Genomic DNA, 26,674 nt, shown 5'->3' with positions numbered 1-26,674 from the left:
CGGAGAACGCCATATGCAGGTCGGTTTGTGGGTGGACGAGCAGGGTAGCCTTTGCGAGGGCACCTTTCGTGGCTTCGAATGCCCTGTTGGCCTCTAGTCCAGATGAGTGTCTTGTCTTTGGCCGCAACAAGGGCAAAGAGCGGCTGCATGATGCGCGCAGCGCCTGGAATGAAGCGGTTTATAGAAATTGACCATACCCGTGAACTCCTGTAGCCCCTTGAGGTTGACAAGGCGTGGGAACTCCCTGATTGCAGTGACGTTCGTAGCAGCAGGTGTGGCTCCTTCGGCCGTGATGGTATGGCCCAGGAACTGCATGGACTCTTTCCCGAACTGGTACTTGGCCGGATTGATCGTTAGGGCGAAGTCGTCCAGTCGGAAGAGGGTGCGCAGGTGAGATTTGTGTTGTCTCTGCCTGGTCTCTGCTGGCGACAAGGATGTCGTCTAGGTAAATGAATACGAAATTCAAATCCCTGCCTACTGCATCCATAAGGCGCTGGAAGGTCTGGGCGGCGTTCTTGAACCCAAATGGCATGCGTAGGAACTCAAACAAGCCAAAGGGGGTGATGATGGCCGTTTTGGGAATGTCCTCGGGGTGCACTGGGATTTGATGATACCCGCGCACCAGGTCGATCTTGGAGAATACCCTCGCACCATGCAGGTTGGCCGTAATATCCTGGATGTGAGGGATCGGGTAACGGTCAGGTACTGTTGCGTCGTTAAGCCGTCGATAATCTCCGCAGGGGCGCCAGCCGCTGGAGGCTTTCGGGACCAGGTGGAGTGGTGAGGCCCAAGGACTGTCGGAGCATCGAATGATCCCCAGCTCCTGCAGATGCAAGAACTCTTCCTTCGCTTTCTGGAGCTTATCCGGCAGGAGCCGGTGTGCCTTGGCGTGGACCAGCGTGCCTTGGGTGGGGATGTAATGAAACACCCCGTGGCGTGGTGAGGCGGTGATGAACTGTGGTTTGAGGAGGGACAGGAACTCGTCCAGGATACGCTGAAACTCATCCTTGGGCGTGCAGACCGTGGCCATCTGTGGCCGCTCTGTTCGGGAGGTGTGGAGGCGAACGGATTGGAAGGTACAGGCATCTAAGTCGCCTACCTTGAATGTTGACCAGGAGTCCGTGGGCGAGGAGGAAGTCGACATCCAGGATGGCGGTTGGAAGGGACAAAATGGTGAACATCCACGAGAACTTTTGCTGGCTGATCTGGAAGTGGACGATCTTGTCTCCATATGTTCAGATCTCCGTCGAATTGCCTGCACAGACGGGAGGTCTTTGAGGCCGGTTCCGGGACTCGATGGCTGTGGCCGGGATGACGCTGATCTGGGCCTCTGTCAATGACAAAGCGTTGGCCACTGACTGAATTCCGCAGGTAGAGAAAGAAGGCTGTGTTCTTGGCCAGCTGCCGCAGCCATTAACAGCGGCTGACCTGCTTCCGAGTCTTGGCTCCCCAGCGCTGGTGGAAGAAGCAGAGGCCTGAAGTGGATGACTTCTGGCTATGCTCTTTGAGGCCCCTGCAGGGGCTAGGTGTTCCACCGCAGCGCTAGAGGAAGGCTTGCCATAGTCATGCCCGGGACTCGTAACCTGCTGTACTGCTGAGCCCTCCAGGAATTGTTCAAGCCATAGCTCCTGAGCCTTCTGAGTGACCTTCCTTGGGTCGACAAAGCTCTCCTGGGACAGTAACGGCCGGATGTTTTCAGGCAGATGGTCGAGGAAGATGACCTCAAAGAGTGGGCAGTTGGTGTGATCACCCATGAGTGATTTGAGTTCTGTCCCCCAATGCGTTGAGGCGCAGCTTCCGAGCAGCATGCTGGCGCCTGGAGAGTCTGAGGGAACCAGTGAGCACCCGCTTGCTGGTCCTTTACTTCCGCGGGTGGGTGGTGAACGAGGTGCAGCACTTGGTCTAGGGCGGCGACCACATAGTTAAACTTGGTCGAATCCAATTAAATCTGGCGGAGGTGAAACTGAGCCTCTGCATGGCTGAACCAGGTCTCCGGCTCCTGAACCCAGAAGTCATGGAGCTTGATGGCTATAGCGTTGATCGAAGGGTCGTTCATGTTGGGTTCAAGGACGTTTGAACCTATCGGGGTCACCAATTGTAGCGGCGGCTACACTGCTAACTGAAGGATCGCACAACCAGAAGGGTTGAGTTCAGTGAGCAAAAAACTGATTTATTGCAGGCTGCCTGGCTGGTCTTATACTCCCAGCCCGGACCTGGCTGAGAACCGCGCTGGGGGCCCCCGACATCACCGGGGTGTCACATGGGTCCCCAAGCGCAGGCTTCTGAGCCCGATGCTGAGGTCGGGAGGAAACCCCCCCCCCTGACGGCGCCATTGCGGCCGGCTGCCCCACTGCGTGTGTGACAAGCAGGGGCGGTTTGCTTGCCTAATGGCGTACCGCCACAAAGGTAGAGTTAAGATAAATCAGTCATGACCTTTTTGAACAGCAGAGTAGGCTGATTCCCTCTCCTTTGTAATGGAGTGTTGCTTAAACATGACTCAAAAATTATTGAGGGCCCTTTCCATTCAGCATACAGTTTCTCTGATGCACTACCATCAACAAGGAGGTACAGAAGCATCTAAATCAGGACTGCCAGGCTGGGAAGTAATTTCTTCCCGCAGGTTGTAACTGAGCAAATAATTCAGAAATATTTATGGATTTAAAAAAATAGTCTTTAAGTATTGTGTGAATATTATCTGCTGTGTACACCGTCATCCACACAAAATGCAGTTTACAATTGTATGATAAACTTGAATTTGTACTTTCTGTAGCTTCTGGAACAGATCCTTTCTTGCCATCTGGGCCCTCTCCCAATGCTGGAATGGGAGACCCTTACAATCGTCCTACAACAGGAATGGGTCCGCGGCAGCAGTATGCATATGGATCTGGATTTGAGAGGAGGTAAATGTTTACAGAACTTGGAATTAATGAAAGCTAATATACTGTGCTTGGATATGTTAATACACAAAATTGCTGGAGATTTTCTCCTGACTATTGCTAAATGATAAAGCTGCATTTTGTTTTTATCAGTAAAGTTTAAATAACCTTTTGTCTAATTAAAGCTAATCAAGAAATGCATCCAATATGTTTTTAATATGTCGTTCTGTTTCCTCCATTTAGGCTGCACATAATTTTATACACCCATTTAGGTATCTATTCTGCTACTGCAGTTCCAAGTAAAACAACTGCAGCTTATTCACTCTTCCTTATTGCTATAATGTTCCATACTAGAAACATCCTTATTAATTTGCTCTGTCTCCTCCCTGGTGCATTTGTGTTTTTCATTTAATACAATGTGTGGAGTAGAGCTGTGGTCTATGCAGTTGTGGCATTCTTTGTCATGGCTAATAAGGAGTGCATCAATATGTTTTTAACTACCCTATTGACCTTTCTGCTTCCTTTAAAGATCTGTGGGCTAACATTTTAAACTCCCTTTGTTTCTCTGCACCAGTCAGTATTCTTCCCATTATTTTATATTCTCTAGATTTCTTTTTAAACCAAATATTATTACTTAGCACTGGACAAAATTCTTATTGCCACTTTTCTTACCAGTTAACTTAGCTTCAAGATGCAGGAATATACAGATAGCTTTCTTCCTCTCTGTAAACCACAGCCACCTTTTCTGTCTTCAAACTTCTCTTCCATATCCCCTTTGTCTGTTAATTACATTTATATACAGTAGGCAAAGGACAAAATAATGAGTTGGATGGATCGTGAGTTGTCTGTAGCAGCTGCCATTGGTTTTAATGTTCATTAGGTTCTAACCCTTAGAGTCAGGTGGTGGAATTTCATGTATCTGGAGTGATTCTACTCTGCCCCCTCAGACGCCACCCCTCAAGTTTCATTTTGTGCTTCCCTTCATCAACTTTATTTATTCAGGTCAGAACATGGAATGGGTCCAGAGGGAACAGTACAATCTAGTGTGGTTTCAGTGAATGCAGATTCTAGCATGTACTCTCCAAATCGTTACCCAGCTCAGCAGCGGTAAGTGTCAGACATTTAAGTTTTTTTTCCTGAAACTTCAGAATGTCTTATTTTTAAACAATTATCTGATAAATCTAATATTTTGCATAATTTAAGAAAGAGGGAGAACCTGCAATCAGTACAGAGTTAATGAGTTGTTACTTCAATACTCCTTTTACTTACTTAACAGCCTTGGTGATGTGTTGGCCAAACCAGTGTGAGCCATTGATGATGGGGACTAATTCCTATTTCCTTTTCAGTCAGCCATAGAATTGTGTTTAAGACGGTGTGGAGCTCAACCTAAATACAATCTCCACATGTGATTAAAGATTCAGAATTGCCCATGGTTGGTAATCTTTTCCTAACTTGCTGTTCTTTCCCAGCAGGCCACTTAAGATGAGATGAATCTGCTCACCACTTTTTAACCAAGAGTTAACACTTGCAAATAGAAAATTCTATTTGGAGTTATTTGATGTTTATAGTATCTGAAGATACTAATTTTGATTTATTCTTACCTATCCACAACCAACGCCCACCCCCTCTCCAAAACAGACATGATCCTTATGGAAGCCAGTACTCTGGACAGGGAGCCCCGGGTGGACAGTCTTATCCTAACCAGCAACCTGGAATGTTTCCTCAGCAGCAAGTAAGTATGATGTATTTGGGCAGATAAACCTGGAATGGAATTCTGACTTTCTTCCAAAAAAAAAGTCAGTAGGATATGAAAGTCTGGTCAGCTTCTACCCAATGGCTCCTGTTTAGTTGGTCAACTTATGATGCAATTCATCAGTGCCCCAGTGCATAAGAAACCAGTTTGTGCGTAGTTTATGGCTATGAGCAAAGAGCAGAGGAAACCTAATCTACAATGGTCAGACTAATCCTCCCCAAATATCCCCTGATCTATACAGAGCCATCTGCACTGATGTAATCAGACTTTCAGAAAAAAAATCTAAGCTATTAGTTCATCCATTATTGCTGAATTTGACCTGGAAATGAGATGTGTTCGAATTGGGTATATCTTAACACTTTACGTGCTGATTCTGGTATGTCCTGCAATCATAATGGAGTATGATTAAATGAATGGGGATCATCTACTTTGTACCTGAGAAAGACGTGGGAATATGTTATTGCTAAGAAATTAATTAAGTCATCACCTACGGCTCCTAGAACGCTTCCACCAGTGTTGTCTCCCCTCCATTCTCAACATTCATTGGAGCGACTTCATCACCAACATCGAAGTACTCGAGATGGCAGAGGCCGACAGCATCGAATCCACGCTGCTGAAGATCCAACTGTGCTGGGTAGGTCACGTCTCCAGAATGGAGGACCATCGCCTTCCCAAGATCATGTTATATGGTGAGCTCTCCACTGGCCACGAGACAGAGGTGCACCAAAGAAGAGGTACAAGGACTGCCTAAAGAAATCTCTTGGTGCCTGCCACATTGACCACCGCCAGTGGGCTGATAACGCCTCAAACCGTGCATCTTGGCGCCTCACAGTTCGGCGGGCAGCAACCTCCTTGGAAGAAGACCGCAGAGCCCACCTCACTGACAAAAGACAAAGGAGGAAAAACCCAACACCCAACCCCAACCCACCAATTTTCCCTTGCAACCGTGTCTGCCTGTCCCGCATCGGACTTGTCAGCCACAAACGAGCCTGCAGCTGACGTGGACATTACCCCTCCATAAATTTCGTCCGCGAAGCCAAGCCAAAGAAAAGAATTGTTAAGGAGGAATTGTTAAGTTTAAGTGCAAAAATATTGAAAATTGTTAAAAACTGGTGTACGGATAGGAGTAATAGTGATTAAATGTTTACATCAAAGGAGTTGGATAGCAAAAGAAGGGAGTTTTACTTCACATGAACAGAGCATCATTTAGTCCCAATTTAGATTATTGAATGCTATTTTGGAACTTTCACCTAAGGAAGTATGTATTAACAATGGATGTTTGCAAAGTACTTTTTAGGCCATTACTAAGCTCCAAGAGTTCAAATGAGAAGACAAGATGCAGGGGTGTGGCTTATTTTTTTTAATTTAGGCATTTGAAAAATAATCTGATGTATTTCAAATGATAAATGCATCTGATTTGGTACATGTTGGTGGTGGAGTATAGAACACAAGATAGTTTTCTCAAGTGAAATCAATGTTTCTTTTACACACTAAGTGTAATAGAAATGGAGGAGACTTGCCCAAAATATCTCAATGCTGTGGATTAGTTGAAAAAATTACAAGACAAATCAATGGACTGTGAGGGATATAAATTGGAAATGAATAATTAGGGTTGATGGACCTTGACCTGCTTAACAAATATAGGTGTTGTCGAATCTTTATTTGGTACTATCGCTTGGGGTACAGTTCACAAGTTCTTCGTATTCTTCCAACCTGCTTAATGGTTATTATTAGCTGAGTGGAGTGAACTAACCAGTCAATAGAAAAAAGTACTCAAAATGGCTAAACATATCAATGTAAACTGGCATTTCTTTTGTTACTGGGCTCAGGGTTGAAAACCCTGGTCTAATTCTTCAACAATCATTGATTACGAAAATTGTTACAAGTGATTTTCTAGCAAGATGTTACTAGATTAAAGATCTCTGTATTGCATAGATTATTATTTATTTTAAGTATTGGATTTTAGGCTGTTAGAATCATTTTGCTTGTTGGAAGTTTAATAAATCTGAACATTCTTGTCATTTTTGTAAGAACTTCAAACGACAAATGGATGGAACATATGGACCACCAGCCAAGAGGCATGAAGGTGAAATATATGGAATGTCCTACACAGCCCAGCAGACACAGCAAGATATGTATAGCCAGTATAGCAATGCCTATCCAGGTACCGATCGCCGGCCAGTGCAGAATCAATTTCCATTTCAGTATGGTAGAGAAAGAATGCAAGGTCCCCCTGGCACAGCCACCTCCCAGCCTGTGCCCCCACAGATGATGGGAGGTCCGTTGCAATCACCACCTGAAGGACCACAAGGAACGGTGTGGCCAGGACGAAATGATATGACTTACAACTATCCCAACCGACAAGGTCCAGGGACTCCACCGCAAGCTCAGGCATATCACAGCATGAATCGTTCTGAGGAGATGATTGGGCCTGATCAGAGAATGAACCACGAAGGGCAGTGGCCTTCCCATGTCAACCAGCGTCAGCAATCTTTCACCCCCTCTGCACCTCTTCCGCCAATTACAAGACCATCACAGTCTACCTACCAAACTCCTCCATCAGTGCCAAATCATATTTCCCAAGTGTCCAGTCCAGCTCCCATGCAGAGACCATTGGAAAACCGCACCTCACCAAGCAAATCACCATTTATCCATTCAGGAATGAAGATGCAAAAAGTTGGACCCCCCATGCCTGCATCCCATATTTCAGGACCCTCTGTGCAACCGCCGCTGATAAGACGAGATATCACCTTCCCCCCCGGTTCAGTTGAAGCATCGCAACCAGTTCTGAAATCCCGTCGAAGGCTCACCACTAAGGATATAGGTAAGTGATATTAAATGGTTGTATTTATTGCTCAGATCAATTGGGTTGGCAACTTTCTTAATTCCATTCAAAGTCTAAACAAAATGGAACTTGTGGTCTGTAACCTGGGGAATTTTTGAAGAAAACTTCAGTAAAAAAAGATGTAGAATAATGGCACAATCCAGTCTATGCTTTGGGGTTCATTCTGGATAAAGTTTCACTGAGCTCCAGTGTTAATAGTGCAACTTTGCAGGTTTGCTGTATCTTTAAATATGCCGTTGTGTGGTCAGCTTGTGTTTGTGGCATATCCAATTTCCAGTGAAAGTTTTTTTTTCTACATATTTAAAGCCTTAAATTTGAGAGGAACTGTGAACAGATCTTGGATTTTATGCTTTATTCCATCGTAGTAATGTTGCTGTGTCATTGGCACAATTACCTTACCTTTTCTATAAGTGACTGACGCTTTCTTTGATCTACTTGCATTGAGGAATAACCTCTGGATAATGATTTCTGATTAAGGTTATCTAATTCGGAGCATCTGTAGTAAAATTGATCTGTACTTTATACAGGGCCAGATGTGAAGTTAGCAAATGATTTCAATTTAGAATTTGTTTTTCTTCCTTGTAACAGTTAAATGTTCAACATTTCAAGAAAAATTAAATTGTGGAGCTGGTCTCATAGAAGTGTTGCAGAAAAAGAAAGCTGTCTCCAAAACTGCATCCTATCAGTTGACCAGACAAAATAAGAGTGTTGGTACTTCATTTATGAAGAGGTTTTAAGTCTGCCAGGTGATGTGGTCATTGGGTGATTTGAGAAATTATCTGGTCATACTGAAATTGGATTTCAAGCATGAGGCAAGTGGAGGAAAGGAAAATTTGAGGAATGAGGTTCTGAGAATTTATAGTTAAAATGATGTGCTTTTTCAGTATAAAGAAAAGATGTAGAAGTTATGGGCTTGAGAACAATGCAAGATTTTTTTTAAAGTGCCTTTGTGAAGGATAATGCAGCCACTTCCTCATTCAGGTGAGGGAACAGTCCAATACGGGGTCTGAGTAAACCATGCTGAAGAGGGATAGGGTCTGATCATTTTGCAGAATTTGGGATTGAAATATGCACATTGAGTTAAAGAATGGCCTTTCCAGCAAGATTGTTGACCATGGTATGGAGGACAAATGTTGCAAATGCTGTATAATGCACTAATTGGGCATCTGTTAATATAGTAGATATTTCCCAGATTGTGGTTTCAGTATTATACTTTATATTCCATTCCCAGGCACCCCTGAGGCTTGGAGGGTGATGATGTCCCTTAAATCTGGCCTCCTGGCAGAAAGTACGTGGGCCTTGGACACCATTAATATTTTATTGTACGATGATAGCAGTGTGGCCACCTTCACGTTATCTCAGGTAAGTAAACAAAACTCTTGAGATTAAAAATAAACCTTGAAGACATGGAGCAGAATCATGAATTTGAGATTGAAATTTACAGCGGAATTAATTTTGGCACAATGGATGAAAAGATTCCTTCCATGAACTCTATTGATATGTCGTTTATTCCAGGCATATCACTAGCAGACCCCCCCAAATTATCAAGCTATTCCTTTATCCCTTTATTATGTTTTATACACTACGTTTCCGATTATCCGAAATGCTTGGGACGAGGCCTATCCCAGTTAAGATCATTTTTTGGCTATTCGGGAATTTTCTCTAAAGCAGCCCAATAGCATCAGGAGAATACTTGTATCGACTTTCACCAATCTCCGACACCTCCCCATGCAGTCGCCCACCTCCACCACCGTCGCCAATCCTGCCAGGGAGCTCGAGGTCTCACCTCACCTGCAAGTGATAGATTACACAAGGATTGTCCTCCAGCAGAATTTCAGTGACCCTGCTGGAAGAGTATTTGACAGAGAGCGCGGCTCAGGTAGATGTGTAGGGAGAGAGCGTAGTATTCGATTCAAATTTTGAGAATGCACTGTGCAATTTATCACAAAGTTGCAGTAACTCATGGCAAAAAAAAAGACAATTTATATAAAAAAATAATCAGTGCTATCTTTCCCTTCAAATGTGTAACCTGTGGACAAAATATCTCTTTTGTAAAACTGATCCCATTTGAGCACGGTGGGTAAATTGTTTTCAACTTTTTTTCAAAATGTGACTTCCCGTCTCCCCCAAAAATCTTTTGGATATTTGGAAAGGTATAAAAAAAATGTCAGGAAGCACCCAAATAAAATGGTGGGGAGGGTAGAGAATAGGGGAGAGAAGCACAGTCCCAAAGCCTTTGGGACTATGCTCTTCCCTCTCCCTGCGTTTGGGACTGTGCTCCTCCCCCCTACCATTTTGCTTGGGTGCCTGCTGACACTTTTTCATAATTGATGAAGGGCTCAACCCCTAAACGTTGGTGATGTATTTTTAAATTTGCTACAAAAGCACACTCTTTAACCAGCTGAGTTTCTCCAGCTTTGTATTTCTACTTCAACCACAGTTCCTGCAGACCTTTGTTTTATTTTTGATGACTGCATTTGATTTCTCAAACATCTTTTCATTGGGCTCACAAAACAAGTAGTGCAAAAAAAGTTTCTTTCAACAGGTTTGCTATTTAAAGCATGGGCCAGGATCTCATCAGGGCAAACCAGAATGACCTTCACTGATGAGGCACGATAGCTGTGCCCATTGTTACCATTTGCTCTCTAAATTGGGAAATCATTATATTCCAAGAGACACATTAATGTCTAATCTTAATGAGAAAATAAGGTTATGTGACTTGGAGTTGGTCTTCTTTGGCAAGTCCATGCAGTAAGTCGATTTGCAAGTTATTTCCCTCCCAAGTCAGAAGAGAAATGTGCAGCTAGGAAAAGAATTTACTGAATAGGAAATCTGTTGATGAGCTTGTGACGCTATGTGGGTTTAAATATAAGTAGGGTAAGCTTTCAGATCCAATTGAGAAGAAATGTTAATAAAAATGTAAGGGGTCCTGCATTATATACAATAACCGTAAACAGTGAAAAATTAGAGGCATGCTTACCATTCCAAAGATTGCAAGTTAAACTTCAGCTGGAATATGGGATCCACCTTTAAAATGGCATCAGGATGAAGGATGACAGTTTGTAAAGAGGCAGGGAAGCAAAGTTGTTCTCAAATCAGAAAAGTTTAAAGGGAGATTCCTCAAAGCCTTAAAGGATTTTGACCTAGTAAATTGAAATTGATTGTTTCCATTGGCAAAACGTTTGTCATTCAGTATTTGATGTTATATAGGACCCATTTTTTCCCTCAAAAAATGGTCTCAAAACCACCCTGGATCCTATATCTGAAGATGACATTTTGGTGCCACCATTTTGCAAGATGGTGACAGGAGGAAAGCACTCAAATTATTCACCCGTGCTTTCCAGAGTTGTCGCTACTCACTTCCCCGAGTAAGATGCTCGCTTTCTCCCTTCTCTTCCCCCTCCCCCACCAACGCTCTTGCGCTCTCTCGCTCTCCCCCTCTCCCCCCCCCCCATTGCTCGCCCTCTCCCACAGTGTTTTGAGGGGAGTGCTGGCCTCAATGATTGTCAAGCTTTGTTTGACGAGCACAGCTCCATGAACAGATTGATTACTCGGGGGCCCTGACCCTCCTGTTGCTTACTGTCTCCCACAGTGCTTTGAGGGGAGTGCTGGGCCTTAATGATCAGGCTTGTCGAACAGTCTGATCATTGAGACCCAACACTCCCCTCAAAGCACTGTGGGAGACAGCGAGTGACGTGAGAGAGGGAGTGATTGGCGGGAAGGAGGGAGCAAGCGACAAGACCCTGAGCAAATTGAAAGAGGTAAATACACTAAAACAAATTTTTAGTGAAATTTCACGCTAAAAATGGAAGGTGTCCTAAATGCCATTGGTTCTTGTGTGCTGTCAAAAATGATGCATCAAAAATAATTGGCCAAAGAATCAAACGGGAATTGAACTATTTATACAGCATGTTATGATCTTGAAGGCATAGCCTTGATAATTCAATACTAACCTTTTAAACGGGATTGTATGTACATACTTCATAGTGCAAAATTTGAAGGTCTTTGGGAGGGGGGGAAAAAGCAAATAAATTGGATAGATGTTTAAAAGAACCCAGAAGGGCTCCAATAGCTGTGATATATGATTCTATGAACACAATAGAGTTCACCTGAATAATGACCTTTAGATTCAGCTTTGTTGGTGAATTGGCATGCCAGTGAAAGCCTGTGCTATTTGGAAAGGAGTAGTTGAAAAGCATTCAGTAAAACTTACTAAAGCAGTTGATGAGTAAAAATGGTAAATATCGTAACTTATGCAGCAGAACTCCAGAAATGCCAGTGCAGGATTTTTTCAACTTTAATCCCTGAGGCTTAGCACAGTCCGGACTTCCAAGCTTTCTCTATTGCTAATACCAAACATTTTATTTAAGCAAAATGTGACTCTTGATTGGAGCTTTATTTATTCATTTGGAGTATCCACTTGACCACCATTAGGACTCGGGTGACAATAGGTTCTTGAGTATGGAGTTTTAGAAGTTAAAGTTGTGGCCTCATGGCATGTTTGGATGGTGAGTAAAGTGTAACTTGAGGGAAGCTGTTCACCATGGGGTCCCAAGCTGCTTGTTCCCCCACATCTCGGGTCTAAAGTGAACAGGCACCATTGTGAGGTTGCTGGAGCCTGCTCTCCATCATTGCTTCATGTTGGTTTTTGCTCATCATCTCACCTCTGTTTTATTTTCCCCTATAGTTACCCGGATTCTTGGAGCTTCTGGTGGAATATTTCCGGAGATGCTTGATTGAGATATTTGGAATTCTGAAGGAGTACGAGATTGGAGATCCGGGCCAAAAGACACTCCTGGATCCAGAGCAGTTCGGGAAAGTAAAGGAACCATCAAAGCTTGAGGCTGAGGGCGACAGGGAATACAGTGAAGAGGAAATGGCAGCTAACATAACTGAGGATGCAACAGTCCTTGAGAGTACAGAAGAGAACCCCAAGCACATCAGCAAGTTTGACAGACTTCCTGTGAAAATGGTTAAAAAGGCTGATCTGTTTGTGGTCGATAACTCTGATAAATTAGGTAGGGTACAGGAGTTTGACAGTGGTTTGCTACATTGGCAGATTGGGGGTGGTGACACTACGGAACACATCCAAACACACTTTGAAAGTAAGACACAGGTACCCCTGCGAAAACGAACCATAACCCACAAGGGATCCACAAAGAGGTACACAGCTGAAAGCAGAAGAGGGACAGAAGGAAACACTGAGACACCAGTAAATAGTGAGGAGTCTGGGAAAAGCATAACTGCAACCATGGATGATGTTCTGTCGGCCAGGCCTGGATCCTTGAACAAGGAAGCGGGAAACGGGTCAGTAGAGGGGAACACCGATAACAACAAGTTTCCTTTTGCTATTCATCAGGCACAAAGTCATAAAAATATCAAAATTCTTGAGGATGAGCCGTGCAGCCGGGATGAGGTGCCACTGTGTATGATGGCTGACTGGCAGGACTCTTTAGCGAAGCGGTGCATTTGTATTTCAAACATTATTCGCAGCTTGTCATTTGTGCCTGGGAATGACGCAGAAATGTCAAAGCACCCTGGCTTGCTGCTCATCTTGGGCAAGCTCATCTTGCAGCATCATGAGCACCCCGAAAGGAAGCAGGCCCCATTAACGTATGAGAAGGAGGATGAGGAGGATGAAGGTGTAAAGTGCGATAGTGAAGAGTGGTGGTGGGACTGTTTAGAAGTATTAAGGGAAAACACTCTTGTCACAATGGCCAATATTTCTGGGCAGTTGGACTTGTCTCTGTATCCAGAGAGTATCTGCTTGCCGCTTCTGGATGGATTGTTGCACTGGGCTGTGTGTCCTGCAGCGGAGGCCCAAGATCCCTTCCCAACGCTAGGCCCCAATTCAATGCTCTCCCCCCAGAGACTCGTTCTGGAGAGCTTGTGTAAACTTAGTATCCAGGACAATAATGTGGACCTGATCCTGGCCACGCCTCCTTTTAGTCGCTTGGAGAAACTTTATGGGATACTGGTCCGGCTCATCGGGGAACGTAAAAGCCAGGTGTGCCGTGAAATGTGTGTGGTACTGTTGGCAAATCTGGCACAAGGAGACAGCCTGGCTGCCAGAGCGATTGCTGTTCGTAAGGGAAGCATCAGTAATCTGCTGGGCTTTTTGGAGGATAGTCTTGCAGCCACTCAACTCCAGCAGAGTCAGCCCAGCCTGATGCACTTGCAAACTGCACCTATTGAGCCAACCAGTATGGACATGATGCGGCGGGCAGCCAAGGCCCTGTTAGCAATGGCAAAAGTAGAAGAAAACCACTCTGAGTTCACATTGCATGAGGCACGACTGCTAGATATCTCTGTATCGCCTCTTCTGAGCTCATTGGTTACAAATGTAATTTGTGATGTACTCTTCATGATCGGCCAGTCATGACAACTGTGGGGACCTTACTGTGTGTGTGCGTGAGTGGAGATCTTTGAATCGACTGTTTCTGTCTTTATTTATGCAAAAACCACCTCTGTTCCCAAAACTTGCCCCACCCATTCTTAATAATGGAAGGATATTGTAGTCATTTTGATCAATTACCAGAGGGGGGGAAAATGAATGTTTGCTGCCTGTGTACAAGTCAAATTTTTTTAACCAAAGTTGCTGTCTCATTTACAGCGAGTTTGGGAGAGTGCCTCCTGCTCGGGCATCCCTCCCTGGAGGACCCTGCTTCAAAATTTTTATGGTAAATTTTGGAAGCTAAGTGACTGGGAAATCTTTGGTTCAGTGCTGTGCTCTTGGATTGTAATTCAACCACTGGAAGGTGGCACATTAGAAGCTGTGTATGTTATACAGGAGACAGCCTACACATTAGCCCCTAAACATATGTAATCTTTGACCAGCTGTAAACAATATTTCACATTGAACAATGCTGGTTTGGCAGCGAACTGTAGTTTTAAAACATTTTTTAGTTTACAGTAAACGTGAAAAAAAGGCTTTTCCCCTTCTCAAAGTATCGTGTGTATCTACAACACCTCCCCTTGATTGTATGAACTTTTCCTCTTTCACTTCCTGACTGATTTTAAACTGCAGCCACAGCCCCTGAGCTGTGATTGTATATAGAAGTTGTACAATGCACATACCCTCAAAGTCGGTTGTTTTTTTTTCCTTCTCTCGTAGAATGAGGTTTACAATTTTCATGACATGGTCAAGCAAAAAGTGATAGCTTTTATTTCCATCGGCCATATCCTGCGAGGGTAATGTACAAGTTTCTGTATGTATAAAGTTGTGCTCTAGTTCAAGGAGAGCAACAGATCACGTTTTTCCTTTATAATCAAGGTGTGGAAAAAGTTTAGGTTCAGTTGAAGCTCACAAAAAAAATAATGAAGAAACACAATTTGAGATTTTTCAGTGCTATGAAATCTGCATATTTGTATTTCAGACAATGTAGCTAAAACTTGATGTAAATTCCTCCTTTTTCCTTTGGCTTAATGAATATCATTTATTCAGTATGAAATCTTTATACTATATGTTCCACGTGTTAAGAATAAATGTACATTAAATCTTGGTAAGAGCTGTGGAGGTTTTCGTTTAATTCCACAGTTTTGAAGGAATGCTTCAGTAGACGCCTGCTCAGTGCACGAGGGATAAAAGTTGAAGACCAGTCCATTTGGATCACTGGATTGCACTGAGTACAGCCTGAACCATTGTTTGCATGCCAGCGTCTCTGGCCAATAGAATGAGCAGTTATTACGTGCCTACTCCTTAATACTCATACTTTTTTTTCCCCAGAATCTGTTTAAAACTCAAGTGGAAGAAGCTATGATATATAGAGTACCCACTTGAACAAGGACTGCTAACATATATTTTGGTGAAAGATGTTCAATAAGTACGTTGGATTTTCAGTAATTGTGCTGATTTTTGGACTACACAAATCTAGTCCGGACACCTAGCAATATGATAAAAGAAATAATTAGCGAATAAATATTTCCGATATCCAAGTAAATACTTAAGGATTATGTACATGAGCACGGTTGGAGACGTTGGGGTATTTGATGTGCATGGCATTTGGCTCAGGTGTTCTCTTTTATAATTAAATAGATTGATGTATGCTGTCCTAGGTCACAAAGGAAAAATGACGATTTGAGCACTTAGTAACCACCCCAATAAATCTTGGGGATTAATTCCGTCATTATAATTGTTTCATCGTGAATTAAACCTTACAGAGCAATTTGACATTAATATCAAATATGCCACATCTTCAGTTATGTGGCCAAAACTCTACATTGTGTTTATTCAGAGAGTTGTCACCATGAAGTCTTTTCAATAATTTGACAGGTGCATTTTTTAAATTCTGTTTCTTTCTGCTCCCAAAAATGTGAACGAAATACCCTTTCGTACTATTAAATGAATACTTTCTCTCTGCCAATTCGCACTTGTCAGCAAGTAATTGTTTGGCCAATCCTGCCTTAATCTACCTTGACTAAGTGCTTCAAAAAGAAAAGGACTTTGAGAGGCAGACTCACTCATTACCCCTCTCTCATCTATGGTTTCTCGTCTGTTTCTCCCACCATAGCAGAAATCAATTAATGCAGCACAGGTGCCTCTCAAATCTACAGTTGCCTTCGTCTTCAGGCGTAGCATTTTCACTTCCTAAAAAGGAAAGGCCACCCTACGTCTGAAGGGAGTGGTACCAGGCAGAATGTTGGATGCTTGGAGTTGCTTGTGAATGTAACAATATGGTGTCATGAGTAGAGTGGTGAGGGAACAAATTTTTTAAAATTTGAATATCAACATTTTGCATAAGGATCTAGCTTGTTTCAACAGTGCAATGTGGACCCTGCTTTTATTAGTATGATGCGATATGAAGTCTGACCTCTTGGAGCTTTTAGAATAGACTGTTCAGTTTCTGACTTATTGAGTCCATTCCTGTTGGTCCTTTGGAACTCTTGCGTTATACAGTACCCTCCAGAGAATGTTTGGAACAAAGACACTTTTATTTGCCCCTGTGCTCCACAGTTTTAATTTTTAATCAAACATTTCATATGTAATTAAAGTGTACATTCCAGATTTTATTCAAGGTTATTTATATACATTTTTGTTTGACCATGTAGAAATTACAGCACTTTTTGTACATAGTCCCCTCATTTTAGGGCATCATAATGTTTGGGACATTTGGCTTCACAGGTTACTCGGTTATGCTTCATTGGTGCAGGTTTAGGCTTGATTCTAATGTTTTGATCACAGTTGGACCCTGTGGTCGCCATTTTTCAACATGAGGATTCGACTTGTGCCAATGAAAGTAAAAGAAGCTGAAAAATTAGGGGGAAAAAAACCCAATAAGAAATGTTGCCCAAACCTTAGGATTACCAAAATCAATAGTTTGGAACATCATTAAGAAGATAGACCAGTAATCACAAAGGGACTGGTATTTCAAGGAAGATCTCCCTCCACTCCTGATGACAGAAAAATTCTTAACATAATGAAGAAAAATCCCCAAATGCGTGTGGATGTGTCAATGACCATTGTCTGCAGAAGACTTCATAAATAGAAAGACAGAGGCTACACTGCAAGATGGAAACCATGGATCTTGGGAAGTTCCTGTGTGCCTCCACACTTTGCTCTTGCCATCACTGTAATACAGGCTAATTTAGGTCTCGTCTGACAACAAGACCTTTTTCCAGAATTCTGCAGACTCTAAAATACTTCTTGGCAAACTGTAATCTTGCCATCGTGGCAAACTAGTGGTTTGCATCTAGCAGAGTAGCTAGATTCTGTTCATGAGGACTTCTGCGGACATTAGTCATTGTCATAGTTACACCTGCCTCCTGAAGAGTGTTTCTAATAGATTTAACAATTAAATGTTAAAATATGCAAGGACAACAAATTTATTTTTACCCAAATGTTCAGACATCACTTTTTTTCCCTTTAACGATAGTAAAATTGCGGCTATTTGAAGACGAGGAGCTGCAGATCCTGTCTCCAGACAAAAATCAAGTTCCTCTCCTCTTTCCCTTTCTCCCCACCAGCCTCTGCATCCACCTGTGCATCCTGCACCATCTTCAACGTGATTCCAACAGCTGTCACATCTTCCCCTCCCTCCCCTTCTCTGATTTCCGCAGAGGCAATCTTTGACTCCCTGGTCTCTTCTTCCCCTGCAACCAAAAGAGGTTTAACATCTCTTCCTTCACCTCCTGCCACTCAGAGACTTGAGCTTCCAGGTGAGGTAGAGGATGGCCTGTATATCTTCATAACTGATCCACTGCATTCAGCATTCTACACTGGTGAAACAGTGCAGAGAATTAGCAGCAGTTTTGTGGAGCACTTGCACTTTGTCCACAACAGGCATCTGGCCAGGGGTGCCAGATTTGGCACCGGATACATATTTTTAAATTGTAAAAAGTGCCAACAGAACCAAAAAGAGCCTAAATATCTTCTAAAACCACCAAAAAAAAAATGCCAATCGACACTAATTCAAGAAAGTGCCAAATTTCTGCCATTTGACACCAAAGGAGCAAATCTGGCAACCCTGTTTCTGTGAGCATGTAATTTTAACTCTCCTTCCCAGACCCTCATGACCTGTCATCTGCCTTCTCCAATGGTACAGAAAGGCCAGGCGCAAAGGACTACATCTTATTTCTCTTGGGTAGCAACTTGTTTACAGTTTACATCAAACACTCCTCTATATTGTGTTGACCCATATATTCCTTAAAAAAGGTACTAAACCCTCGCTACCCTGTAATCCCATTTTTCTTCCATCCACACCCTTAAGTTTCTTTTTGAAAATTTTATTGATGACACCCTTAAGTTTGAAGAGTGAAATTTCTAATTTCGGTACACACGCTCTCTCCTGTTCGTCCAGTTTTCTTCTCCCCTTTGTTAACTTCTCCTAACTCCCTCTCCCCACATAGGTCCATCTGCCCATCATTCATTTCCCCCCTCCCTTCAATTGGGTTTCACCTTTCAGCATCTCCTTCCTCCCAACGCCCCCCAACACAAACACCCATATTGTTATATTGATAATCTTTCCTCTTCCCTCTGTTATTATGCAATGTTAACATGCACTTTTCATTCCAACATCTTTTTAAATATAATTTTATTCTAAGTTTAGAGATACAGCATGATAACAGGTGCTTCCACAAGCCTGTACCACCCAGGTACAAACCATTAACTTCCTATGTAGGAGGAAACCCGTGTACTCATGGGGAGAACGTACAAACTTTACAGACAGCCACAGATTTGAATTTTGGCTGCTGGTGCTATATTAGCATTGAGCTAATTGCTATCTAACTCCCATTCTGTTAATGGAGTTGAATGCTTTGTGTTTGCAACTAAACTTCAAATCTGTTTAACATCATAGCTGAACTGGCATGTGTATTCTAGCTCAAGTTCAAGTTGCACTGGGTGCCTTCCAGTGGAAAAAAAAGGATGTGGCATTAGTAACAACCGTCACTCCAATTCCGTTTTCGTTAATGATTCAGCTTTTCTGCAAGCATTGTGTGTGTGTGAAAATCCGTGAACTTTGTCTGCCACCTTAAGCAATCAGCCGACCTATGCAATAGGAATGAAGAATGCTGTCCAATAAAGTGCATGCTGAACAGAGATGATATTTGAATGGCTAATTGTAAAATATTAGATAATTTTCATGGTTGGAGGTTTGTACTGACTCTGATGAATGTTTACTTGACTTGGATCTAATCAAGGAAATTTATTTGGGCACAGAATATTTGGAACTTTCTAGATAACCTGGTCATTCAGAAGATTAGGTGCCTAATGAAATTGCACTCTAAATTTAATGTCTATAAATTAGCTTTAAAGTAGACTGAAAGGAAGGGGAAAAAAACCACATGCATTAGAAGTATTAAATGTCCTTTAAACAAAATGGACCATTATTTGTCCTGTCATCTCAGGATGCAGGCACAATTGGGATTTATTAGCCATACCTATGACCCATAAGAATGCCAACTGCTTGAACCACTCTTTCTTGATCAAAGGGAGTTCTAGGATAACATCTCGCAGCAATAAAAGAATGGCAGTATATTTTGATATTGGATTTTAGAGAGAAACTGGAAGTTTGCCATTCCATTGCCTTTGTTCTTGGTTGCCTTGAAGGTGATCATCAATCCTTGTGCCCTCCTGCTCCTCCAGTCACACAATGACACTTATTTACATTTTTGAGAATTATGCTTCCAAAAATCCTGTTAGCCAGTTGAGAGCATTGAAGATAATTTTCACAGATGCTGCCTTAGATGGCAAGTTTTTATTTTGGGTTTCCAGCATCTACAGTTTACTTAAATTTGTGTTTAGCACAATACAATAGAGATGCAATTACTGTCATGGAAAAAATTCAATGGGCTGCTGGCGAGTAAGAAGATTAAACAAACAGGGAAATTGCAAAAGCCACTGAATAACTAAATGTGGCACTTTACCTATGGAAATGTAAACCGGCATAGCAATTTCTGTACTGTGTGTGGGGCACTTTGACGGGCAGCATTGCTGGTCTTGGTTCTGAAAAATGAGTCCAGCCCAATGGACTACGTTTGGGTTGGAGAACAGCTCAGCATTAACGATATCTTTGGAGTAAGAGTAACTTTAAAAACCATATATCATTCTAAGATGGAATTTGAAGGAGATGAGAACCAATTCAATGAGAAAATAAAAGTAAATTGTAGTAGATAAAACAAAAAAATAAAATGTGAGTCGTTAATACAAGAGAGCCCAACAGATTACATAAATTGCAGAGGTGAAGTTTAAAAAATGTAAATGAGGTAGGTAAGAGCATGAGAAAAGTAGGTGCAAAATGGAATCCATAAGACATGAATAGGAAGATTTGTCAGATTAGAGGTGGGGCCAAAAGGGAAATACTCAGAGGTGGAAGACATGGCTGAGATACTGTTGTGTTGGGAAACCATATATAAGATACTAAATTGTGTATCAAGTCCCCTACAAGAAAGATGAAGTTGAGATTTTATATTGAGTTAACCCTAATAAAATGAAAGGCTAACTACATTTTTAAAATGGTTAAGAGTACCAGGTTGATGTGGTCTGCTTCGGTTTCTGAGGAAAGTAACGGATGCATTTGGAGAGTTTCTGACAATAATTGTCTATAGATTCAGGAGTAGTGACTGAGGACTAGTAAATTGAAAAATGTTGCATTCTTGCTCAAACAATCTTTATAAGGATACACACTCTTAAATAATGACCAGCCAGTTGAACCTCGAAGGTGGTAAAAACAATAGTACCGTAGTGTAGGAATAAAACACAAAAGGTCTGCCGACACTGATTAAAATAAAAACAATGCTGGAGAAACTCAGCACTTTATGTAGCAAAGATAGATGCATAACCAACATTTTGGGCTTGAGGCCTTCATCAAGTTATGAGCAAAATGTAGGCAGTTCCCTGAACAAAACAATTAGTGTCCCTTGTCCAAGTGTGAGTAAATTATGGGTTTGTTAAATGCAAGGTGTAACTAGTTTAACTAGAACTGAGGTAACAAAGGATAATGAGTATAAATAGACTTTCAAAATGTGTTTGGTAAGTCACAAATCATGAGCTTGTCATCATTTAAAGCCATGGAATAAAAAAGGTGGTTGGTGCATGAATAGAAAATCGGTAAAGACCAGAAAACAAGTGAATGATAGCTCTTTTTTGGACTGGAGACATGGCACAGTGGAGATCCCCAGGTGTTGTCACCAACAGCATTGATGAACCTAATATTAGGTTTATATTAGCATAGTTTTCAAATCTGCAAATGTTCAAACCTGGAGACTTGAGGAACAATGAGAATGATCGGAAATAGCATTGGGCAGATGGATGGTGGATGGAATGTAATGGTGAGAAAATATCAAGGAAATGCAAATCATAAGAATGGAAGGAAGAAATATAATTGGGCAGTTTGAAAGAGGATACATGGAGTATTTCATTTATTCATGCTCCTTTGTGGCATGTGCAGTATTTGTAGAATGTGGTACGATGGGTTGAGAAGGCAGTTTTAAAACAAGCATACAAGATTTTGAGCTTTGTAGAGAAATGGATTATAAAAGCACAGAGGTTAGAAATCTTTAAAACAAAAATACTGGTTTGACTGGCAATTTGAATATTGGTTCTGTGTGCCACAATTTGGTATAGAAGAGATTTATTAAAATAAGACTGGTGGTTCTAGGAACAAATGAGATGATTGTGAGAGGTTGTCATGGTTAAAATGCTCTGTCAGGTGGTTGAGGCAGATTTAACCTTGGTGTTTGAAGAGAAGTTGGATAAATGCATGCAATGATTTGGGAAAACATTTGTTTAAATATTTGATCTTGCATAAAATGCTTGTTCTGTGTTCTGAAGGATACGCTGCAAGAATTTTCATTCTTTTTGATTTTTGAACTCCGTCTCAATTCATTATGCTCTTATCTGTGTTCAGGGCCCATGTATCTTCCTTTAATTTATTTACATGTTCATATCTGTTTCTTTGATTTTTGCTGTCATTATCACCTCTGTTCTGACATCTCCAAAGCAGAACTGCTATATCGCCAATTCTTCCAAATTTTGCACACAACATTGTGACTCAAATTTGTGGCACTAAATAAATGGAGGTGTAGCCTGGAGAAACTAGTCATGTAGAAAATCTCTAGGATTTTGATAGTTTCTGCTTTGATTTGCAATTTGAATGAATAACCTGTGTAATTTTGTGTATGAAGTCGGTTAAAAGTAAAGCATGCTGAGGCAAAGATTTATTTTCTCCAAATGCTTACCAGAGCCACAAATCAGAGCACACACCTTTCTATTCACTCGGAATATTGTGTTCATTTTCTGTCATTGTGTTGTACTTTTTCAATGATTCATTATTTTCCCAGTGGTTGTGAACCCTCTCGGGGGGGTGGGGGGGGGGGGTGGGGGAGTTCTAGGATTCGAGTATAAAATCTGGGCGTCTATCTGTCTCACCTGAGTAGTGATTACGAAAGACTCATAGTACCAGCTGGCATCCATGATTAACTTTTCATATTGCTGCCTTGTGGAACTCTCCATGCACACTCCTTTTTCTCCCAGAACATTACAGCACAGTAGAAGCCCTTCTAGTCTGTACTGAACCATTTTTCTGCCTACTCCCACTGACCTGCACCCAGTCCATAGCCATAGAACACTACAGCACAGAAAACAGGCCATTCAGCCCTTCTAGTCTGCTGAAATATTCTGCTAGTCCCATTGACCTGCACCCACTTCATAAACCTCCAGACCACTCCCATCCAAGTATCCAATTTATTCTTAAAACTTAAGAATGAGTCTGTATTTACCACACTCCCACCACTCTCTAATGCTCTCCCCTAAGCCTTTCACCCTAAAGTCGTGTCCTCTCATTTATCTCCTAATCTAAGTGGAAAGAGCCAACTCACATTCACTCTGTCAGTACCCTTCGTAATTTTGTAAACTATCAAATCTCCCCTCATTCTTCTTCACTCCAAGGAATAAAATCCAAACCTGTTTAATCTTCCCCTGTAACTCAACTCCTGAAGACCTCCCATAGTAAATCTGTGCACTCTTTCAATCTTATTGATATCTTTCCTGTAGTTAGGTGACCAGAACTGGACACAATACTCTAAATTTGGCCTCACCAATGTCTTGTACAAACTCACCATAACATCCTAATTCCTATATTCAATACTTTGATTTATGAAAGCTAAGATGCCGAAAGCTTTCTTTACAACCCTGTCTACTTGTGATGCCTCTTTCAGGGAATTTTGTATCTGTATTCCATTATCCCTTTGTTCCTCTACACTCCTCAATGCCCTAGCATTTACTGTGCATGTCCTACCTTGGTTTGACCTTCCAAAATGCAACACCTTACACTTGTCTGCATTAAATTCCATCTGCCATTTTCTGGCCCATTTTTCCAGTTTGGTCCAGATAATCTGCAAGTTTTGAAAGCCTTCCTCGTTGTCCACAACAGCTCCAATCAGTGTCATCAGCAAACTTGCTGATCCAATTTACCACATTATCATCCAGATCATTGATTTAGACAACAAACGACAATGGTCCCAACACTGATCCCTCAAGGAAACCACTAGTCACAGGCCTCCAATCTGAGAAGCAATCATCCACTACCCCTCTGTCTTCTCCCATTCAGCCTATTTTGAATCCAATTTACAGCCTCTCCATGGATTCCTAGTGTCTGAAAACTTCTGAACTAACCTCCCCCCTGGAACCTTGTCAAAGGGCTTATGTTCATGTAGACAACATCCACAGCCTTTCTTTCATCTACTTTCATGGTAACCTCAAAAAAACTCCCTAAGAATTTGTTAAACGCGACCTACCATGCACAAATCTATGCTGACTACCCTTAATCAGTCCTTGGCTTTCCAAATAATTGTATATCCTCTCCCTTCAATAATTTACCTACTACTGGCCTGTAATTTCCTGGTTTACTTTTGAAGCCTTTTTAAAATATGAGCTACCCTTCAATTCTCCAGCACCTCATCTGTGGTTTAGAATATTTTAAATATTTCTGCCAGGACCCCTGCAATTTCCACAATAGTCTCCCTCAAGGTCCAAGGGAATATCATGTCAGGTCTAGAGGATTTATTTACCTTTATTTGTTGTAAGGCAACAAACACTTTCTCCTCTTTAATGTTGCATGACACTTCTGTCTATATCAGTTTCCTGAGTAAATACTGATGTTTAAAAATAAACTTTCCATCTTGTGAGGCTCCACACATAGTCTACCATTCTGATCTTCTAGGGGACCAATTTTGTCCCTTACTATCCTTTTAACATACTTGTAGAAACCTTTCAGCTTTACCTTCATATTATCTGCCAAAGCAACCTTGTCTTTTTGCTTTCCTGATTTCCTTACATTTTCTATACTCTTCTAGTATCTCATTTGCTCCTTGTTGCCTATACCTGCTATACACCTCTCTCCTTCTTAACCAAATTACCAATATCCTTTGAAAACCAAGGTTCCCTATGCCAGTTAACTTTTCCTCTATTCCTGACAGGAACATTCAAACTCTGCACTCTCAAAATTTTGCCTTTGAATGTCTTCCACTTACTGAACACATCCTTGCCAGAAAACAACTTATCGCAATTCACTCTTCCTATTTCCTTTCTCATTTCCACAAAATTGGCCTTTCTCCAATTTAGAATCTCAACTTGAGTACCAGACCTATCCTTGACCATAATTAACGAAACTCATGGCATTATGATCACTGGACCCAAAATGTTCCATTACACATGCTTCTGTCTCCTCTCCTGTCTCGTTCCCTAAAAGGAGAACCAGAATTGCACTCTCTTTAGTTAGTTCCTCTATATATTAATATAGAAAACTTTCCTGAACACTTTTGACAAACTTCAAGCCATCCAGCCCTTTTACTGTATGGGACTCCCAGTCAATATGTGGAAAGTTAAAATCTACTACTGTCACAACTTTGTTTTTTTTCCATCCTCTGCTATCTACAGATTTGTTCCTCCAATTTTCTCTGACTATTGGGTGGTCTATAATACAACCCTATCAGTGTGGTCACATCTTTCCCATTCCTCAGCTCCACCCATATGGCCTCTGTAGATGAACCCCCTGGTCTGTCCTGTTTAAGTATAGCTGTGATATTTTCCCTGACTAGCAATGCCACTCTTCTCCCTTTCATCCCTCCCCCTCTACTCTCCCATCCATGTACCTGTCCAAATTCTTCTCAAACGTACACCAGCTGGTTCCACAATTCCACCACTCTCTGAAGAAGTTCCCCCTCATGTTCTCCCTTAACTTTTCCCCTTTCACCTGTAACCCATGCTCTCTGGAAAAAGACTCCCTATATTTACTCATAGTTTTAAATACTTGGGCGATTCCATTCAGTACCTAGGATGGTCAAGGTTTTAAGTGCAAGTAGGAAGTGCACCCATGTGTTACCACTGCAAACCCAAATAATCCCCCCCCCCCCCACACACACACAAAAATACTCACACCCCTTTATTTTCTATTGGTGCAAAGAACTTCGTTTCTATTTGGTTAATTTTTGCGTTAGAATCAAGGGGTTTACAGCAGTCTCTGTGCTGATCATGATAAATCTGTCAATAGCTCCCTCTGCAGGTGGACAGCAAATTCCATAAGCATTCTCAGTTCCCACCACCTCACCCTCTGCTCCCAGCGTACAGAACTTTCTACTTCCAACGGGCACAAATAAAGATTGTTCTTCCTCCCACCTTCTCAAGGAACCTCCACACTTGTGCAATGTAACCTCGCCGATGGTGATAAAAGCACAACAGAGACATAACCTGTATGTTTTCTTAACAACCCAGTGGATTTAAAATTGGAAACTATCAATAAAGTACAAGATTTCAACTGCTCTAACTTAATCAAAATTATACTACTTCAGTAGATTACAAACTTTTCGTGGAGGAACTTTTAAAAAAAACAGGATAGCATTTCCCTCCCTCCCTCCCCCGTTCATCTTTTAATAGGTGGTTCTGCGTACAATGCCATGACCTTACCCCGTTGTCATGAGCTCCTCCCTTCTCATTGACATTCCCAGTAGCAGAATCAACACCATGTTCTGGCAAAGCATAACAGAGAGGGCCATCTCTAGCAGCCAGGAGTTTGACGATTGTCCAAGTTTAGAATTAGGAGGAGAGGTTGAGGGTACTGTTTGACAATATTAGTTTATCTTCAATTCTCATCCTTAAACCATTCCAACATCTGCCTGCGCACAAATGCTCTAAGCAATGTCCCTTTTTTTTGGCTGAACTCCATATGTATCACTCTAGAAATAACTGTCAATGCTGAATTTTACAGAAAATTTGAAAACGGGTTCATTGTCGTCTGATTCATTGAGCGATTATGAGTTAAACCTTGCATTGAAACTTGTTGGTCGGCAGGTTTAATTAAAGGTTATGCTCTCCATCCATGTTTTAGTGTTCTGCTAAATATCATCACAGGAAGGTTGAAAAATAAGTAGTTGGGTGGCACCATATTAGAGAGAAACAAATTAACCGTAGGCCCATTATCTCTAGTTGTCTTTTTGGCGTCTCTATGGCAAGTGCGATGTGGTTCCTGGGGGGGGGGGGTGTGGGGAAGAGAGGGGGTTATGCTATGCAACAATGGTACAGTAATGTTCACTGTTTCTTCTCCAGTTGGTTGCAATGTCTCTTAATACATTGTCCAGGGTGTCATGTGGGAGTTTTTTTTATTACCAGTGCTTCTCTTGTGAACAATGAGATAAACCAGAGAAAGTAAAAATATCTGCCATAGCAGATACTTTCAGAGTACTTACTTGCCCTTCCTCCCCCCCCCC

General features: G+C 41.9%; 1 protein-coding gene across 1 annotated transcript in view; it reads left to right on the top strand.

The window, feature by feature from the left end:
* LOC138741419 (AT-rich interactive domain-containing protein 1A-like) overlaps positions 1 to 14,980 on the top strand; it is a 127,526-nt gene extending 112,546 nt beyond the window's left edge. The window contains exons 15-20 of the mRNA XM_069895486.1: positions 2,771 to 2,900; positions 3,879 to 3,983; positions 4,515 to 4,608; positions 6,661 to 7,453; positions 8,706 to 8,836; positions 12,162 to 14,980. Coding sequence (XP_069751587.1) covers positions 2,771 to 2,900; positions 3,879 to 3,983; positions 4,515 to 4,608; positions 6,661 to 7,453; positions 8,706 to 8,836; positions 12,162 to 13,856 — 2,948 coding nt within the window. The 3' untranslated portion in view covers positions 13,857 to 14,980. The remainder of the gene's footprint in view (positions 1 to 2,770; positions 2,901 to 3,878; positions 3,984 to 4,514; positions 4,609 to 6,660; positions 7,454 to 8,705; positions 8,837 to 12,161) is intronic.
* The last annotated feature ends 11,694 nt before the right edge of the window (positions 14,981 to 26,674 follow it).

This window comes from Narcine bancroftii, chromosome 8 (genome assembly GCF_036971445.1).
Source record: "Narcine bancroftii isolate sNarBan1 chromosome 8, sNarBan1.hap1, whole genome shotgun sequence".
Classification (NCBI taxonomy): Eukaryota; Metazoa; Chordata; class Chondrichthyes; order Torpediniformes; family Narcinidae; genus Narcine; species Narcine bancroftii.
This window is presented reverse-complemented; position numbering and strand designations above follow the sequence as displayed.